This window comes from Drosophila eugracilis, unplaced genomic scaffold (genome assembly GCF_018153835.1).
Source record: "Drosophila eugracilis isolate 14026-0451.02 unplaced genomic scaffold, ASM1815383v1 contig_2154, whole genome shotgun sequence".
Lineage (NCBI taxonomy): Eukaryota > Metazoa > Arthropoda > Insecta > Diptera > Drosophilidae > Drosophila > Drosophila eugracilis.
Window position 1 is genome coordinate 9,105,945 of NW_024573038.1, and position 16,843 is coordinate 9,122,787.

Here is a 16,843-nt window from a genome sequence, read left to right on the forward strand (position 1 = left end):
GTTTTGGGAACAAGAAAAAGTCACATGGGGCCAAATCCGGTGAATATGGTGGCTGAGGCATTATTGTGGTGTTGTTTTTGGCCAAAAAATCCAAATCCTTTGATCCATATTTTTCGATAGCAAAAAATCGCCGAGCTCGCAAAATAACTTGTAACTTTACGCCTCTCACAACCAAACAAAAGAGGATGTTCCATTGAAACTTGGTACAGATGTTAGGGAAGAGTGTACCAATATAACAAAACAAAAAAATCGATAATCGAAAAATTTGAAATTCGCGAAATTTGAAGAGTCACCTTACTTTTTGAACACACCTCGTACATTAACTTATTTTTATAAAGTTATACAAATTTGCACAAATCAGAAGCTTCCCCTCCTCTTGAGCTTAATTAAATAATCAAAAAAAAAACGTATATTTGTTTTTCCAACAATGACACCTAATCGATATGTGTACTCAGTGATATTTACATATATCCACTGGCATCCCAATATGGCTTAGTTGACCCCAGGACTTATTGGTATTTCCTTTGTTTTGTCCTATTCCTTCGGCTAGATTTAAATTCCATTTTCCCTGAAAAGTGTGCTACGTTTGCCAAGGAATGTGCCCATGGATATGTGTGCGTGTCAGCATGTGTGTTTGTGCAGTCGGGCGTGTGAGTGTCTCAATGCTAATTTGAATAATGACAACGACATCAACGCGCCATTTTCCACTGTCGTCGTGCTGCCATTTGGCGTTTCCGGTGCGGCATCGGGAATTTAACATCAAATAAGCTGCTATATAGTAGTCTGTCTCTCTCTATATATATATATATATCCGGTTTGTTATCAGCTAAAACAAAAACAGCAACTCTATAAACACACACACAAAATTATGCAGACGCCCTTAGAAGTTTACAAAAAGGAGGTTTGACAAAGAAATTTGAAGGCTCTTACTGACAGATTTCCGTTACATAAATTACACATTCAAAGAATTATTCAAATGCCACAAATCGTGTAATTTCATTTGCCACAAATTCGATTTTTCCTTTAATGGAATTGCAATAAATAATGATAAAATGAGAAGGACTTCTGCTTGAAATTTAAACTCATAAATTACAATTTTCTTTGAAAGGTTCTTCTAGCAGCGAAAGTTAGAAGTGTCGCAAAAGGGTATTAGAAAAGGGTTCCCCAAAATAATTACAAACTCATTTTACTTCATTAAGCAAGAAAATATACAACTCAACGAATTATTGAAATGCCACAATGCAAGGTAATTAAATTTACAGAATTTTCAATATTGATTTTGTCCTTTGCAAGAATTTTTAACACAATGAAGAGGAATTAATTTGGGGAGTGATAGAGAAGGTCTATGCCATTGTTGCTTAAATTTCATTTTAGGCAAAGAAAAGTATAAAGAGGACCACCCGTAGAGTGTGAAATTAATTTGAAGTCCTTGTAATGTCCTATTCAAAAGGTTAAAAGGTGCTTTAAGGTTAAAAAGAAAATATTTAGCAGTTCTTTCAGAAGATTTTTTGAGGGGCAAAAATTGTAAATACTTGGATAAACTTCATAAAAGCTCCTCTCGATTGGCATTGTGAGACTTAAAGATCTGTTTTCCTACTTCCCACGTCTCTTAAATTCATTTACACTTCTCACCATTTTAATTTTCGATTTGCTCCACAAAATGTTTACATTCATTAGGCGGCACTCGAACTTCAAAGTGAAGATTGAAAGCTGGCTGATTTACAGAAATTAAGAACACTGTAAAATATAAGAAGTTGAAATTGTTCCATGGAAAATTCTGTTTATTTTAGAGATGTTAAAGATGGAATATGGAATATGAATTATTTTATTTTCCTACTGTTTCAGAGGGTTAAGGGTCAGTCCTTATTCGAACAACAATAATCTCATTTTAATTAATAAATCATTTTATCTTTGTCTTCTCTCTCTCTCTCTCTGTGTAGGACCGCGGAGGAGGGGCAGTTGGCCAACATGGATGACGACAAGCTGGTTTCGGACGAGGTGCACATGCGGCAGTTGAGTGCGACGCCCTCGTCGGCATTTTCGCTGCAGCAGCGTCGACAGAGCAACAGTGTGACCCATTCCGCTCCACCCGAGCTCACGCAGCGCGTGGGGGCGGGTGACACAAAAGAGGAGGCGCCATCGGTGGGTGGTAGTGTAGCAGCGGGTGCTGGCATTCCTCTGGAAGAGGAGAGGGACTCCGATGACAGGGTGATACTTCGACGGGCTGTGGATAAGGGGGCCATTGCCTTGGCTCAAATCGACGACCTAAAACTGGAGGGGGATGATGATGACGATGAGGCGGAGAATGAGGATGAGGTGGATGGTCTGGGTCTAAGTAATCCCGCAGCGCAAACCACAGATGATGAGCAGATTACGGTCAAAGGAACAGGAGCCGGAATAGGAACAGCAGTGGCCACATCCTCAACAGCAACAGCTGGGGCATCCTTCGAGGTAAGTTAATATGTTTGTGTGCCAACGCACTTAGGACTAATTAAAGTCAAGCTAAAACCAAAACAGCAGGATGCAACCACTACCACCAATGCCACAACGATAGCCACTCCGGACATGTCGAAAATTCCCCGACTTCCCGGAGACGGTGCCCAAATGGAGGACACTGGCGACCTGCCGCCATCGCTGCGTGCCTCCACCACATCAATTTTGTCCAATTTGCGCAAGAAACAGCAGGGCGGCGCACTGCGCGGGGGTGTGGCCAAGCAGACGCCTCTGCGGGTGCAGTCCGTTCGGATTGTGGAGGCCAAGCGCGCCTATGGGCCCAAACGACGGACGGAGAGCTGCAGCATCTTTGGCAACAGCAATTTCGGTAAGCGGGGATTTTTCAAATCCCGGAAATGGAATGGAGTGGGTGAGATGTGGTGGTCACCACTCAAGGCGGTATTGTCCCAAAACCGTTTATTGCCTTTATTTTAAGGGGAAGCTGAGACCGCGTAAAGACTGTAATCCTCTTGACTTTACTAGGGCAATTCCGCTAAACCACATAACCATTTCACTAAGACTTTTCTAGAAAAAGTAGCTTTTCTTATTCAATTAAGTATTATATTAGTTCATAATAATCAACACTTTTAGTTACATAGATATATTTACTATATATTTTTCATTATCTTTCAAAGAACACGATTTGGAATCGGGAAACTCCTTGGCCAGCATTGCAGGCCAACCACAGCGACCGCTTAACAATGAGATGTACTCTGCCTTCAAGAGTGGCAATGTGGTCAAGGGAATCCTTTGTCCTTCTTTGACCAACTCTTTTAAACAGAGTTCCCTGGAACGATCCTATCTGACATACACACATCGCCAGCGGCAGAAGTCTCTGATCATCGTGAATGTGGTGGATTTTGTGCTGAAGATTGTTTTGGCTTTCGTCTGGATAATGCGACGAAGTGAACTTGGGCCATTTGAAAGTGATGGGGGAACGGTGAGTGGGAATATTCCTACAATTAGAGCCTATAGAAGCCTTCAGCTTTAAGGAAACCTTCCTTATTCTTTAATTTCCCTTATTCCCTTACAGAGCATGGCTACGGCCATCACTTGGTCGGTTTGCTGTGGAATTGCCAACATGGCCATATGCTTTTTGGGCTACTGGCGTTGCTTTGCCAACAACTATTTGCACTGGGCCGCGGTCTGCACATGGGTGCTCTTCAATATCCAGGGTGAGTGGTTGGGCTAGTGGGTGGTCGTAAATCATGCGTCACCTGCAAGGACCGTCAAAATGGCTAATCCTTTTGGGTTGACCTGCGGGATGAGTCGTAAACATTGTTGCGTACATCTAGCCATGATTTTCCATCTCCCATCTCTCGGCACAGGATTCGTTGGCCAGGGCGTTGGATTCGCGGATCGCGAGTACCTGGTATGGTATATTCTGTTCGTCATCTTTGTGCCGTATGCGATGTTGCCATTGCCCCTAAAATGGTGCGTTGTGGGCGGTACCATCACGGCCAGCTGTCACCTGGCCGTAATTACCATCATCAAACTGCAGCACGGCGAGGTAATTGGCTTGCCTGCCCAAATCGAAATCGTTTTCTGACTTTTGCCTAAACACTTTTCTGGATTTTATACCAGCAGGCCACCATCAATGCGGAGTGTGTTCTTTTCCAAATCTTCGCTAACTTCATTCTATATACGGCCATCAACGTGGCTGGTATGTACACAAAGTATCTCACGGATCGTGGACAACGGCTGGCATTCATCGAAACCCATAAGGCTATGGAGCATAAGAAGGAGTCGGAGAAGGAGCTGCAGCGGACACAGAAACTTTTGGATTCAAGTGAGTTGCAGGTTAAGGAAGTCTCAAAAAATTATAAATTAAAAATTTACTAAAAATATTCATATATATTATGGAAATTTATCATAAAAGCGTTCTAAAAAAGAAAAAGACCTCTACAAAATCTCCGAACAATATTAACTGAATTCCTTTTAAGACTTTATTGCCGTTTGCCTAAGTAGAAACTACAAATGCGCAAATGCCCTTTTTTAATAAGTTGTTAGCTCTGTTGAGGGACTTCTAAGTGGCATTTCCTTATAAAGAGCAGGTAGTGCGGGACCTCTCCGCCGTTCCTAGAAATTTCGCGTTGCCTGACAACTGCAGGCCGTTGTAGCTTGGTTTTGCCTCCAGTCCTTGAGTGGAATATATATTGCCTTTTGGCTCGTGTTCAAGTTGTTGCTAACCCCACTCCGTGGCAATTCTGCTCCCTTTTCTTCGCCAGTTCTGCCCAACATCGTGAACAATCAAATTCGCAGCGAAATGTACAAGGGCACGGATCCCACGGTGGAAACGCAGTTCAACAAATTGTACGTTTATCCCATGGACAATGTGAGCATTTTATTCGCCGACATTAAGGTGAGTATATACAAGGAAGCCTGAGAGGTTTATAGTGTGAATTTGGACACCTTTTGCTTTTAACTCCCCTCAGGGTTTCACCGAGTTGGCCAGCAAAACTTCGGCCCAGCAGCTGGTGAAAATCTTAAACGACCTGTTCGCCCGATTTGATCGCATTGCAGAGGTAAGTTGCCAGAAAAGTATATGTAACTTGAAATCCCTTGAAGAAATTTGTAATCTGTGATTGTAATTAAAACATTTAGCTGAGGTTTTTCTTAAGATATGACAGCTTTTGTCAAAAGTCTTATTCCTGATACAAACTTTTTTGTCAGAATTTGCCCATAAGAAGCCAAAAATGGTCGGAAAACGGAATGGTATATCTCGTTAGGCTTGTATTTCAATCTATTTTCAAAATATTGAAGTGCCATTCAAATCTGAAGAAAAAAATATTTTTTCAATTTTTCGAAAAAATGATGATGGTACCCCTTACAAAAAAGTGAAATTTCACAAAAAATTTAATATCAGAAAATCATCGGCACAACCACATAGAAAGTTTGCTTGGGTCGTTAGCTGCACAAAACGACCCGCCTTATAGCTGTACGTCTTATTTTGACAGAGATATAAGCATGATACTGGTAGAAATATCGCTAATACTCATAATTTGGATGTTATGCCTAATATAGCAGTGTATTTCCACAACAACGCCAAACATTGTCAGAATAAGGAGTGTCGTACCTCGTTGAGTTCGTAATTCAATACCCCGTCAAACTGTGTACCAGGCTCAAAAAGTGATTTTTTGAGATTTTTTTGTACATTTTTATGATGCGAAGAAAATGCAAAAATCGGTTTGTCCCGCTTTGTGGCCCAAAATATCAGTACTTTCTTCATCACGAAGCCAAAAATGATCATAACATGGAATGTTTTACCTCATTGAGTTCATATTTAAATTCCCCGTCGAACTGTGTACCACACTCGAAAAGTGCCTTTTTTAGATTTTTTGTAAGATTTTATAATGAAAAGGACCTGTCTCAAATCGGTCTGTCCCAATTCAAAGATCAAAATATACGTATTTTTCCCATAGCAAGACCAAAAGTGGTCGGAATTCGGAATGCCATACCTCGTTGAGCTTCTTTTTCAATCTGTTTTCAAAATATTCAAGTGCCATTAAAATCTGAATAAAAAAATATTTTTTCAATTTTTCGAAAAAAAGATGATGGTACCCCTTACAAAAAAGTGAAATTTGACAAAAATTTTAATTTCCGAAATTCATTGCCACAACCACATAGAATGTTTGCTTGGGTCGTTAGCTACACAAAACAATCCTCATTATAGCTGTGAGTCGTATTTTAACAGAGTTATAAGCATAATACTGGTAAAAAAATCGACAATTTTACTCAAAAACCATCATTTCGATGTTAGTTCAAAAATATCAGTACTTTCCCCATTACAAAGCCAAAAATCATCATATCATGGAATGTTGTACCTCGTTGAGTTCGTATTTAAATTCCCCGTCAAACTGTCTAACACACTCAAAAAGTGCATTTTTTTAGATCTTTCGTAAGATATTATGATGGTACCCCTTGGTCTGACCCAATTTTTTTTTCCTCCCCAAAAACCGGCATTTTCCCCATAATTTAGCCAAAAATGGTCGGAATATAGAATGTTATACCTTGTTGAGCTTGTAATTCAATCTATTTTTAAATTGCATTCAAATGTCTAAATATTTTTAGCAATTTTCAATTCAAAAATGTACCCGTTATTTTTAAAAATGTGCCATTAAGACAGTTTTCTGTGTAGGTTCTTGCATTCTGTGTATACTTTATTGAGCAATTTTCCCACTGATTTTCATCGTTTTCCCCACGTTTCCTCCCTCAAGGACAACCACTGTCTGCGTGTGAAACTGCTGGGCGATTGTTACTATTGTGTGTCGCAGTTCGAGAGCGACAACTGGAAGACGCGACCGGATCACGCGGTGTGCAGTGTGGAAACTGGCCTGCACATGATAAAGGCCATTAAGGATGTGCGCCTGCACACGCACGTAAGTGGAATCGAATCGAATCGAAACGGGGAGAACACGAGCAGATATGGTCCTTAAATATTTATTTAAATTTTGTAACTTACAACGTGAAAAAATGGGAAATGCACTTAAAACGTAGCATACTTTTTGGGGGAGGGACTGAAATATTTTGGCGAGTTAAGAAGATAAAAGGAACGAAAATTGAACAAATAGGCAGTAATAGTTTTCAATAAGCAACCTGCTGACATCTGTTGAGGGGTTTTGAACTTTTTTATGTGAGCGGCAAATTTGAAATATTTAATACCCATTTTTCAGTATTCAGCTGTTTGGCATTCCTTTATTTGTGAGGAGGTCCTTTTCGTTTATTTTTTATTGCACAATCCAGTGCCCCGTTTCTGACCCTGGCTAGTGGCACTAGTATATATAGTATATATAGGTATATAGGAGCACGAGCAGCAGCAGTAGCTGGAGCTGTAGAGCAGAGCCAGTGGACGTGTTGACAATTCATTTGTATGCAAATCTCAACAGAGCAAAAGGCAACGACAACAGTCGGCCGAAAAAGCAGTAGCGAGAGTTAAATTTTCATACGACAAAGTGCCACTGGAAATTAATTGATTTTTTTTTTTTGGGTGCGACGAAAGCTTTGGGGCATGCCGCAGAAAAACGGGGGAATCCCATATTCGTTTACGGGGATTTATGCCGCCTGCAGTCGCATAATTGGGACGGCGACTTAATTGCTGCGGCAGTTTGACGATTGACTGGGTAACTCACTCTCTGCCAACCGACTGACAGCTCAAGAGGAAATTTGTGGAAATGGTAGGATATGAGGGAACTTTATTTCATTGCTTTCTCTGAGTGTACTTCTCATACTCATCCGTTGAATATTCCGCTGTGCTTTGCATATTTTAAGAAATGCGTTTTGCAAATTACAGGTGGACCTCAATATGCGAATCGGCATACACAGCGGCTCGGTGATGTGCGGCGTTTTGGGCAACAAGAAATGGCATTTTGATGTTTGGTCTAATGATGTTATCATTGCAAATCACATGGAATCTGGCGGTATTCCCGGGTAAGTAAGCCAGTCACGTAGAAATCCAAACGGGAAACGGCAACTACCCAGTGGCTTGTGATTGCAATCCTAATGAGTTGACATATCCAAATGGGTTCAGAGGGGGGGAATATCCTAATATACTGGCAGGATAATTTCCCTAATAAAGTGACTCATTACTCATTAGAAACGGAATTGCATACATAAATGATTCTGTTAATAACTATGTCAGTGTCAAAGGTCAAAACAGACTAATTAAGTTGCATAGTCAGCAGCCACAGCTTCTACTTATTAATTCAGGAAAATAGTTTCTCGTTTCTACACTTGAAAAATGGTTGTTAAAATAAAATATTTGTTTTACATTTTGATTTTAAATCAATTTAGAAAGGTAACTAATATTTTTTTTATATCAAAATATTTTAAATATTTTTTTAAAATCACTTTTCCCACTTTGTAATTTACTTGACCTAAGTTTTAAAATTACAAACCACCTTCTTAGTCTTCAATTAAACTGTAAAACTATCCGTAAGCCTAACAACTTTGACTTTGGTGGCAAGTCTCAGGCTGGCCACAGTTTTAATTGGCCAATTTGCGGGTTCTGTGGCTCAGCTCCTGCTCTTTATTTTGGCTCCTGGCCTTCTGTAGCTCACAACAATTGTTCGGCAATTTTGCAAGCTTGGCGTGTTTAGACACAAGAAACCAAATAATAGAAAGAAACAGCCCAACAGCAGTGGGAAATGAAGAAAATCCGAGCTACGACCGCAGAACCCGAAACAAAATGAAAAGCCCCAGAAATGAAAAGCTCAATTTAATGCAAAATGCTTTGATGTAATGGTGGCTGGTTTGGGCGGCAACCAGAAACCAGCAACCAGTGTGTAAGCCGTAGTAGTAGTAGCTGCTCTAAGGAACCCAATGGAGACCCAATTATGAAGGGCCCACACCACCCACACGAAAAACACAAAGAGCTAGGGCGGGAAAAATGGTAAATGAAATGGTCGGTGGTTCTGGGCGGCAAATCACCACGCACATTCATAGAAAACGTATGCAAATATTTGAATTTAATTTTCGCCAACTACATTTCCGAACTTTCAACTCAAGCCTGGCCTATTGCTAATACTCTCACCTTGGAATCTGTTCATTCCTTCTTCCGCTCCACAGAAGAGTCCACATTTCGGAAGCAACGTTGAAGTGCCTGAACGATGCCTACGAGGTGGAACCGGGAAATGGCGGCAGTCGAGACAATCACCTCAAAATGCTGAACGTTAAGACTTTCCTCATCAAGCGCACCGAGCCATTGAGGTAAGTGAAAAGTACACAAGGAGAAAAGGAGGTACTGTTTCCAGTAATCCAGAGATTTGAGAAAAAAGCTCTTACCATTTTCTCTGAGTGTATTCAAATAAAAAACCGAAAATTGCTAACCCATCGCTTGTTTCACCACGCCCCTCCTCAGACCCAAAAGGCGTTTTGGCACGCGCAGCAGCGCCCATTTGGCAGGAAGTGTGGCCACCGCCCCCTCCGCCACACCCACCGCACTGCCCAAATCAATCTCGGCCAGCGGCAGCGGAAGCATCGGTGGGGTAACCACAACGGGTGGCGATGGCGCCAGCATCGATGGACGAAGTTTGGAGTACGCGGCCACCATTGCCGTCCCTGCCCAGCAGCCCGCGCAACTTCTTCAGCAACAGCAGAAGAAGAATATATCTTTGAACTCGCTGCCTAATGTGGTAGAGGGTGTGGCTATGGACAATCGAAGGATGAGGAATGGATGTGGTGGGATGGCAGGAGCAGCTGGTGCTGGAGGAGCCGGAACAGGCCCATCTGGAATGTCAACGGTTTCCTCGCCGACGGCCATGATGTCGGCACCGCTGGAGGTTCAGCTGAGGCCCAGGAACGGAGCCACCAGCATTCAGAATCTAACGGAAGCTATGGACGGCAAAGGCTTGATTATCGAGGATGAATCTACCACAGACTGGATACCGGAAATTCCATTCAAGAACGTAAGTATTATTATTTTTTAAAATGAAATATATTCATTATTTTATCCTTAACAGCTTAACAGTCCCGAAGAAGGACTCAATCGTGCAGATTCCATACTAGTTGATACCAAAGAGGATCATAGAGTATCCGTAGCAGTTCTGGATGAGGAGGTAAGCGAATAAAGCCCTCGTAAGCTTATCTTTCTACAACTTCCCCCACTCCCCCACTTCAAATCCAGATCGACGAATTCATCGAGCAGAACATTCAAATCAATTCGAATAAGGAAATCCGACGCGAGTACCTAAATCCCTGGACCCTGAAGTTCAAAGACAAGAGCCAGGAGCAGAAGTTCTGCCAGTTGCGAGAGGATATGTTCCGGTGCGTATGCAAGCCTGCTAATGGAAAGCAAACAAAGGGCAGGACTCTCTTAATTAATGAACTGTTGCTAATTGATTTTTGCCCCCTGCCATTGCTCCTGTTCCTGCTTCTGCTTCTGCTCCTTACCATTCAGATCCAATATGCTGTGTGTGTTTGTCATCTGGATATTTATGGTTCTGTGCCAGGTCATCATCATTCCACGATGCACGCGTCTCATTATTTGTCTCTCGGCGGGCACAGTAATTCTTACTTTCTGTTGCGTTCTGGTAATGGCTGAGGAGTTCCCAGGTGAGAGATTATAGAGTAAATGGAAAATGTTTCAGTGCCATTTTACAATTGAAAGATTATTTGGTGATGGAAGAAATCGTTACGAGTCTCAGATCACTTTTTAACAAAGGCCTAACCCGAAAAACGAAATATATGTTTCTGTAGCATACTTTTAGGTACTTTATAAAACCTCTACTATTTTCCTCCAGGACTCCCCCGTTTCCTGAAGACGAACTCTGCTAAATTGGTACATCAACGTCAGCGTCGCACTCTGTTTATTTGCGGTGTCATTGTGTCCATGTGCATGCTGAGTGCCATTGGACTGGTCCTGTGCCCATCGTCCACCTACATTGGCACCGTTGACGAGCACTCTCGCAACCTGCGCTTGACTTCGGCTTATAGTAACACCTCCATGGCGGAAAAGGAATACAAGCTGAGTGTGTATCTGCAGGCCACCATCCATCATAATATCACAATTAGCACTCCGGCTAGTGGAAGCGGAGGTGCTTCCTCCTTGGTGGACATTACGAGTGGGCCATCCGATGAGTTGCTAAGAAGCACTCTGGCCAATGCCCTCAGTTTGAACTTGACACCACCATTTGAGCAATCCCATCGACCATATACACTAACCAACAACGGGCATAGTGTATCCTTGAGTAATCTTAGCTATGTAGATCCCTCGGGAATGCGAAGTTCAGTGGAACTCGAGGTGGAATGTGCTCATCCGGAGTACTTGGTGTTTACCTGGGTGCTCTGCCTTGTCTCCTTGGCCACTGCCCTGAAGCTTTATTACCTGGTTAAAGCTTTAATGGCCTTGGGCATGGTTGGATTCTATACAACGCTGATCATGTTTAAGTTCGGCTCCGGGGACAGCTTCAGTTTGGTGGAGCTCTCTAGGCTGGGCATGCCTCTTGGTGTCCAAATGTTGATACTGCTAATCTCGTTCCTGGTAATGGTCTGCTATCATGCTAGATTGGTGGAGGTAAGAGAGATTTTAGGGCGTAATGTATCCAATCAGGCTCATTACTCATCTCGATTCCCCCCAGGTAACCTCCCGTTTGGACTTCATATGGAAAGAACAAGCCGAGCGTGAACTGACCAACATGAAATCCAATCGTGCGCTTAATGACACATTAATTAAGGTAAGAGATTTGTCCCGATACAGTTGGCAAAATGTGGTTAGCACATTTAATACAATTAAAACGTGGGATATTAAAGCCAAAAAAGACATTTTCTTTAAGTGTACCTTCCCTTACCCCTCCATCTGTCATTAATTAAACGGTTTGATTGCAGAATATCTTGCCAGACCATGTGGCTACCTATTACCTATCCGACGAGCATACGGACGAGCTCTATTCCAAGATGCATAATCAGTGCGGCGTTATGTTTGCCTCCATTCCGAATTTCCAGGATTTCTATTCGGAGGATATCGACAATGGCAAGGCCTGTATTCGCATCCTAAACGAGATTATCTGTAAGTTGATTGATTAAATTCTATTCCGTGATTCCAAATGTCTAATGATGCCGCAAACACACGAAATCAAATCAGGTGACTTTGATGAATTGCTGGAGGAGCCGCGTTTCGCGTCGGTGGAGAAAATCAAAACCGTGGGTGCCACCTACATGGCAGCGGCGGGACTGAATCACGAGCATTTAAGACTTCGCGGCGAGACCTCTGAGGATAGTGTCTGTGACCTGGTGGAGTTTGCCTTTGCAATGAAGCAAAAGCTGGAAGAGATCAACGGAGATGCTTTCAACAATTTCCAGTTGCGGGTTGGCATCTGCAGTGGTCCTTTGGTTAGTGGAGTTATTGGAGCTAGGAAACCCGTCTATGATATATGGGGCAATACGGTTAATGTGGCATCGCGTATGGACTCCACGGGCGAGAACTGGCGGGTTCAAGTTCCAGAGAATACGGCGGAGCTGCTCTGTTCTCGTGGTTATACGTGTGTGGTAAGTTTTACTATACCTGTAAACTATATATGTTACTTATTCTTTAATTTTTGTAATCCTCAGAAACGTGGAGAGATCGCTGTCAAGGGCAAGGGCATGATGACCACTTTCTATGTACATCCCAAGGGCATTTCGGAGAGCCAATTGATTTCGCCGGTTCGCATGCCAGCCGGAATTCCATTGGCCCAGACCCCGAACCTCCAGCGGCAGACCTCACATCATGGATCCTTCAGTGCCGTGGTCTTTGGAATGCTGCAGGCCAGCAAACGCAGCACTGCTATTGCCGGAACACGTAAGTTTTAGTAAGTTTACTAAAGCCATTTTAGTTAACTTAGTTTCTATTCTAGCTACGGGCACTCCTTCGCCGCAAATCCGTCGTGGACATCGGGGAAGCACCTTCAGCTCTGTTCGGTTATCCCAGAAGTCCACCACAGTTAATCCAGTGCGACGGAATACAACCCGGGTGCGGGGACGTTCCTATCGACAGAAAAAGGTAATTTGCTTAAATTTGATTTTAATTTATAATAAAGAAAAATCATTTTACCTTTAACTTTTCCGTCTAATTTCTTCAGAGTTCCTCCAACAATTCGATCGTCACCCAGGCCAGCTCCAGCTATATGCCATCGTTTCGACGTATTGATCAGATCGAAACGACGATATCGAAGAGCCACAACGATGCGTTATAGCCGACTACGCGTACTAACTGGGTCTAAAGTCGATCTCAAATGGATAAAGTGTCTGATGAATTTATTTTTGGAACGATTTTTTTCAACACGAAATGCTTATAAGTAAAGTTATGCCGACCGTTTCACAAGTTTATTGGCTTAACCTTAAGATTAACTAGTGGAGATCGGCACCGAAGCTACTTAGTAGAGTTTTAAAATCACAATCCTTTAGTGTACAATTTTTGCATTATCTCAGCACAATTCTAGTCGTTTAAACTTAAGAATTGCCGTTTTTGTGTGTGCGTTTAAAATCCCTTTAAACTTTAATGTAAGAAATTTGAATCTTCCCATAAAAAATGGAAACCCAACCGAACGAAATGCCAAGGAACCTACTAACTTTGTTCAATTCTACCAAAATGTTTACCAATTGTAGGGCAATTTTCTAGTATTAGTAGTCAATTTAAAAAGCCATTAATCAAATAGAAAATCAAATATTCGTTGTACAAATCTTTTCTTCTGATAAATGTAAATAGAATAAGGATATATAAGTGTAAAATATTTTACGAATATGTGTAAAGAGACGGACGTGTGTTACCAAGATGCGAAATTGATCATGGAATATAAAAAAATTTACAATTATTATAGCCAACAAAGTTTAAGCACTTACATTGTAAAAACCAAAAAACAGTTAAAAATAAATGTGATAAGAAAAATCTATCAAAGTTGTTGTCAATTATTTTAATTTAAAAAAAGGAAATAATTCATTAAGTCAATAAAAAAAACAATGCCTCCTTGCTTTAAAAGTCAATTATATATATAAATATATGTTCACTCATATAAATTAGTTATATTTTCTAACCTATTATTATCTCAAGAGTTGATTACCATTGAATACAATTTGTAACCATTTTTCAAGCTACCATTTCAAAAAAGGGCGCGCAGATATTTGTAACTGTATGAAAATACATTAGATGTGGCAACTCTAGAAATTGGGATTCAGGCTAGAACACAGCAAGGCCACACTGGCGCCAAACACATGCGGTGCTGCGGAAAAGTGTGATTATATTAGCTCGACTTCGTTTTCGACGTTTTGAAGGCATCGGCTCTCCAAATTCAGAGTGATCCACAGAGTGGCGGTGAATGCCAACAGCCCAGCAGACTAACGGGACGCACTTGAGATGACGAGTGGTACGGTAACGACGGCTGGTGGAGCGACGGTGGAGGTGCAGCTGCCGCTCAAGGTCGCCCGCCGGAGAATCGAGCGCGTTGGCTTCGCATACTTTGCGCAACGGCGCCAATTTCTAGCGCCCGGCGGCGTGGAGCGCAGCGATAGCGATGAAAAGTTGGAGGGCGTCGGCGAGGAGGTCGATGTCAGCTACCTCAAGTCATTGGATCCAAAAGAATGGAAGGATCAGGATCACTACGCCATTCTTGGTTTAGGCAAACTCCGGTGAGTGGGCAGCACGTGTTAGTCATCCACATGTGTTTGTGTGTTAGTTTGTATAATTAATTCATGACTTTTTGCGAATTAATGGCATATAATTTTAACTAACCCTTTTAGGTACGAGGCAAGCGAGGATGACATTCGACGGGCTTATAGACGCATGGTCCTGCTGCATCACCCCGATAAACGGAAAGCCAAGGGCGAGGAAGTTATTCAGGACGACGACTACTTCACATGCATAACCAAAGCCTACGAGATACTGGGTAGGTGTCAAGGCCACGAGTTTAGTGGGTCATTGTGAGAAATCCTTTATGTCCTTTAAAGGATATCTAAAGGATTTTATATTTAAATTTGATTCAATTCTTTTTGACATACGTCCGAGCAATATTACCCAAATTAGGTCAATTAGGAGTTGTTCTAAAATCTTCCTGTTGCCATTTTAATATCTAAAAATAGAAGAGCATTCTGTTTTGAAAAGTGATTAGATGGCCCGATTTATTTTCTTTCTAATAGTTTGTTATTTTACTGACTTCCTATTTATTCCAGGCACATCCAAGCCTCGTCGCAGCTTTGACTCTGTGGATCCCGAATTTGACGATTCGCTGCCCTCACAGAACGACATCGACAGCGATTACTTTGGCGTGTTTAACAAATTTTTCAAACTTAACGGGCGTTGGAGCGAAAAGCCGCATGTCCCCGCCTTCGGGCAGGTGGACGCCAAACGCGATGAGGTTGAGCGCTTCTACAACTTTTGGTACGACTTCAAGTCTTGGCGAGAGTTCAGCTACCTAGACGAGGAGGACAAGGAAAAGGGCCAGGATCGCGATGAACGACGCTGGATCGAGAAGGAGAATAGGGCGGCGCGGATCAAGCGCAAGAAGGAGGAGATGTCCCGCATCCGTGCGTTGGTCGATTTGGCTTACAACAACGATAAAAGAATTCAACGCTTCAAACAAGAGGAGAAGGATCGCAAGGCGGCTGCCAAACGAGCCAAGATGGACGCTGCCCAGGCTCAAAAAGCCGAGGCGGATAGGGCCGTACGGGAAGCTGCCTTGGCCAAGGAGAAGGCTGAAAAGGCCGAACAGAAACGCATCGAGCAGATCCGTATCGAACGCGAGCAGCAAAAGAAACTGCTTAAGAAGGAGCGCAAAACGCTGCGCGACAAGGTCAAGGACTGCAAGTATTATGCCAAGAACGACAAGGATCAACTGAAGCACATGGAGGGTACCGAAAAGATTTGCGAGACTTTTAATTTAACAGAACTTCAAGCTCTTAACAAGGCCATGGAAACCAAGGGCCGTGAATCGTTTGTAGCTGCCCTCCAAACAGCCGATCAGAAGATAGCTGCCGAACTGGAAGAGATTAACCAGACCCAGGCAAAGAAACTGGCCAGTGCAGCGCCAAAAGGTGTGAAGGAGGTCAAGAAGGGTGAACTCTGGAGCAATGAGAACGTGCAGTTGCTTATCAAGGCGGTTAATCTGTTTCCCGCTGGCACTGCTCAACGCTGGGATGTCATAGCCACGTTTATCAATCAGCATAGTCCGGGCAACACTGTCCTGGTCAATGCCAGGGATGTGCTGAACAAAGCCAAGGCTCTCCAGAACACAGATCACTCGAAAAGCTCCCTTAAAACCCAAGCCAACGATGCGGCCTTTGCTAGTTTCGAAAAGTCAAAGAAGGATGTTCAGACATGTAACGATATAACACTGGGCGAGGAGACGCCGGCCCAGGCGAGCAAGGAGAACGTGAAGCAGAACGGAGTAGATCATAAGGTTAACAATCAGCCAGCCAAGCAGAATGGCACGACCCCCACTCCTGCTGCAGCAGCAGCAACTCCGCCAGCAGCAACAGCAGCCCCAGCTCCGGCCACAAATGGTACTTCGGGTGGTGGTGGTGCCTCCAAAACCTGGACTAAGGAAGAGCAAGCTCTGCTCGAACAGGCAATCAAGACCTATCCAACGACAACGCCTGATCGATGGGATCGCATCGCCTCCTGCATACCGAACCGCAGTAAAAAGGATTGCTTGCGACGTGTCAAGGAGCTGGTCGAGCTGGTTAACTCCAAAAAGGAGGCACAGGCGGCGGTTAAATGAGTAAGGCTTATGCCCTCCAAACCCCTGCCATTCGTCCGCCTCATCCTCTTCTAGCTGCTGTGTCCCATATAAATTTTATTTAAATAAAACATAAAAAGTTTTTGAACGTTTAGCGAAAAGTTACATCCAAAGTTTCTCCATTTTGACTAGCTAGTTGCCACAGGTAT

General features: G+C 42.8%; 2 protein-coding genes across 2 annotated transcripts; both read left to right on the forward strand.

Moving 5' to 3' along the window:
- The first annotated feature begins 1,947 nt into the window (after positions 1-1,947).
- Positions 1,948-13,251, forward strand: LOC108114691 (adenylyl cyclase 78C). Its single transcript, XM_017225786.2, has 22 exons — positions 1,948-2,451; positions 2,518-2,821; positions 3,129-3,433; positions 3,527-3,668; positions 3,822-4,003; positions 4,081-4,282; positions 4,722-4,855; positions 4,929-5,018; positions 6,711-6,872; positions 7,784-7,920; positions 9,058-9,198; positions 9,350-9,896; positions 9,951-10,046; positions 10,115-10,254; positions 10,388-10,542; positions 10,731-11,503; positions 11,568-11,663; positions 11,815-11,995; positions 12,071-12,474; positions 12,538-12,766; positions 12,822-12,967; positions 13,047-13,251. The coding sequence occupies exons 1-22, from the start codon at positions 1,969-1,971 to the stop codon at positions 13,158-13,160; spliced, it is 5,163 nt and encodes a 1,720-aa protein (XP_017081275.2). The 5' UTR covers positions 1,948-1,968; the 3' UTR covers positions 13,161-13,251.
- An 899-nt stretch (positions 13,252-14,150) lies between these two features.
- LOC108114633 (dnaJ homolog subfamily C member 2) lies at positions 14,151-16,799 on the forward strand. Its single transcript, XM_017225699.2, has 3 exons — positions 14,151-14,589; positions 14,701-14,846; positions 15,130-16,799. Exons 1-3 carry the CDS (start codon positions 14,318-14,320, stop codon positions 16,674-16,676), a joined length of 1,965 nt encoding a protein of 654 aa, XP_017081188.2. The 5' UTR covers positions 14,151-14,317; the 3' UTR covers positions 16,677-16,799.
- Positions 16,800-16,843: the final 44 nt, after the last annotated feature.

Coding starts and splice junctions, on each gene's coding strand:
- LOC108114691 (XM_017225786.2), top strand. CDS start 1,969: ATGGATGACGACAAGCTGGTTTCGGACGAGGTGCACATGCGGCAGTTG. Junction 2,452..2,517: donor CAGCTGGGGCATCCTTCGAG/GTAAGTTAATAT, acceptor AAACCAAAACAG/CAGGATGCAACCACTACCAC. Junction 11,664..11,814: donor TTAATGACACATTAATTAAG/GTAAGAGATTTG, acceptor GTTTGATTGCAG/AATATCTTGCCAGACCATGT.
- LOC108114633 (XM_017225699.2), top strand. CDS start 14,318: ATGACGAGTGGTACGGTAACGACGGCTGGTGGAGCGACGGTGGAGGTG. Junction 14,590..14,700: donor CTTGGTTTAGGCAAACTCCG/GTGAGTGGGCAG, acceptor TAACCCTTTTAG/GTACGAGGCAAGCGAGGATG. Junction 14,847..15,129: donor CAAAGCCTACGAGATACTGG/GTAGGTGTCAAG, acceptor TATTTATTCCAG/GCACATCCAAGCCTCGTCGC.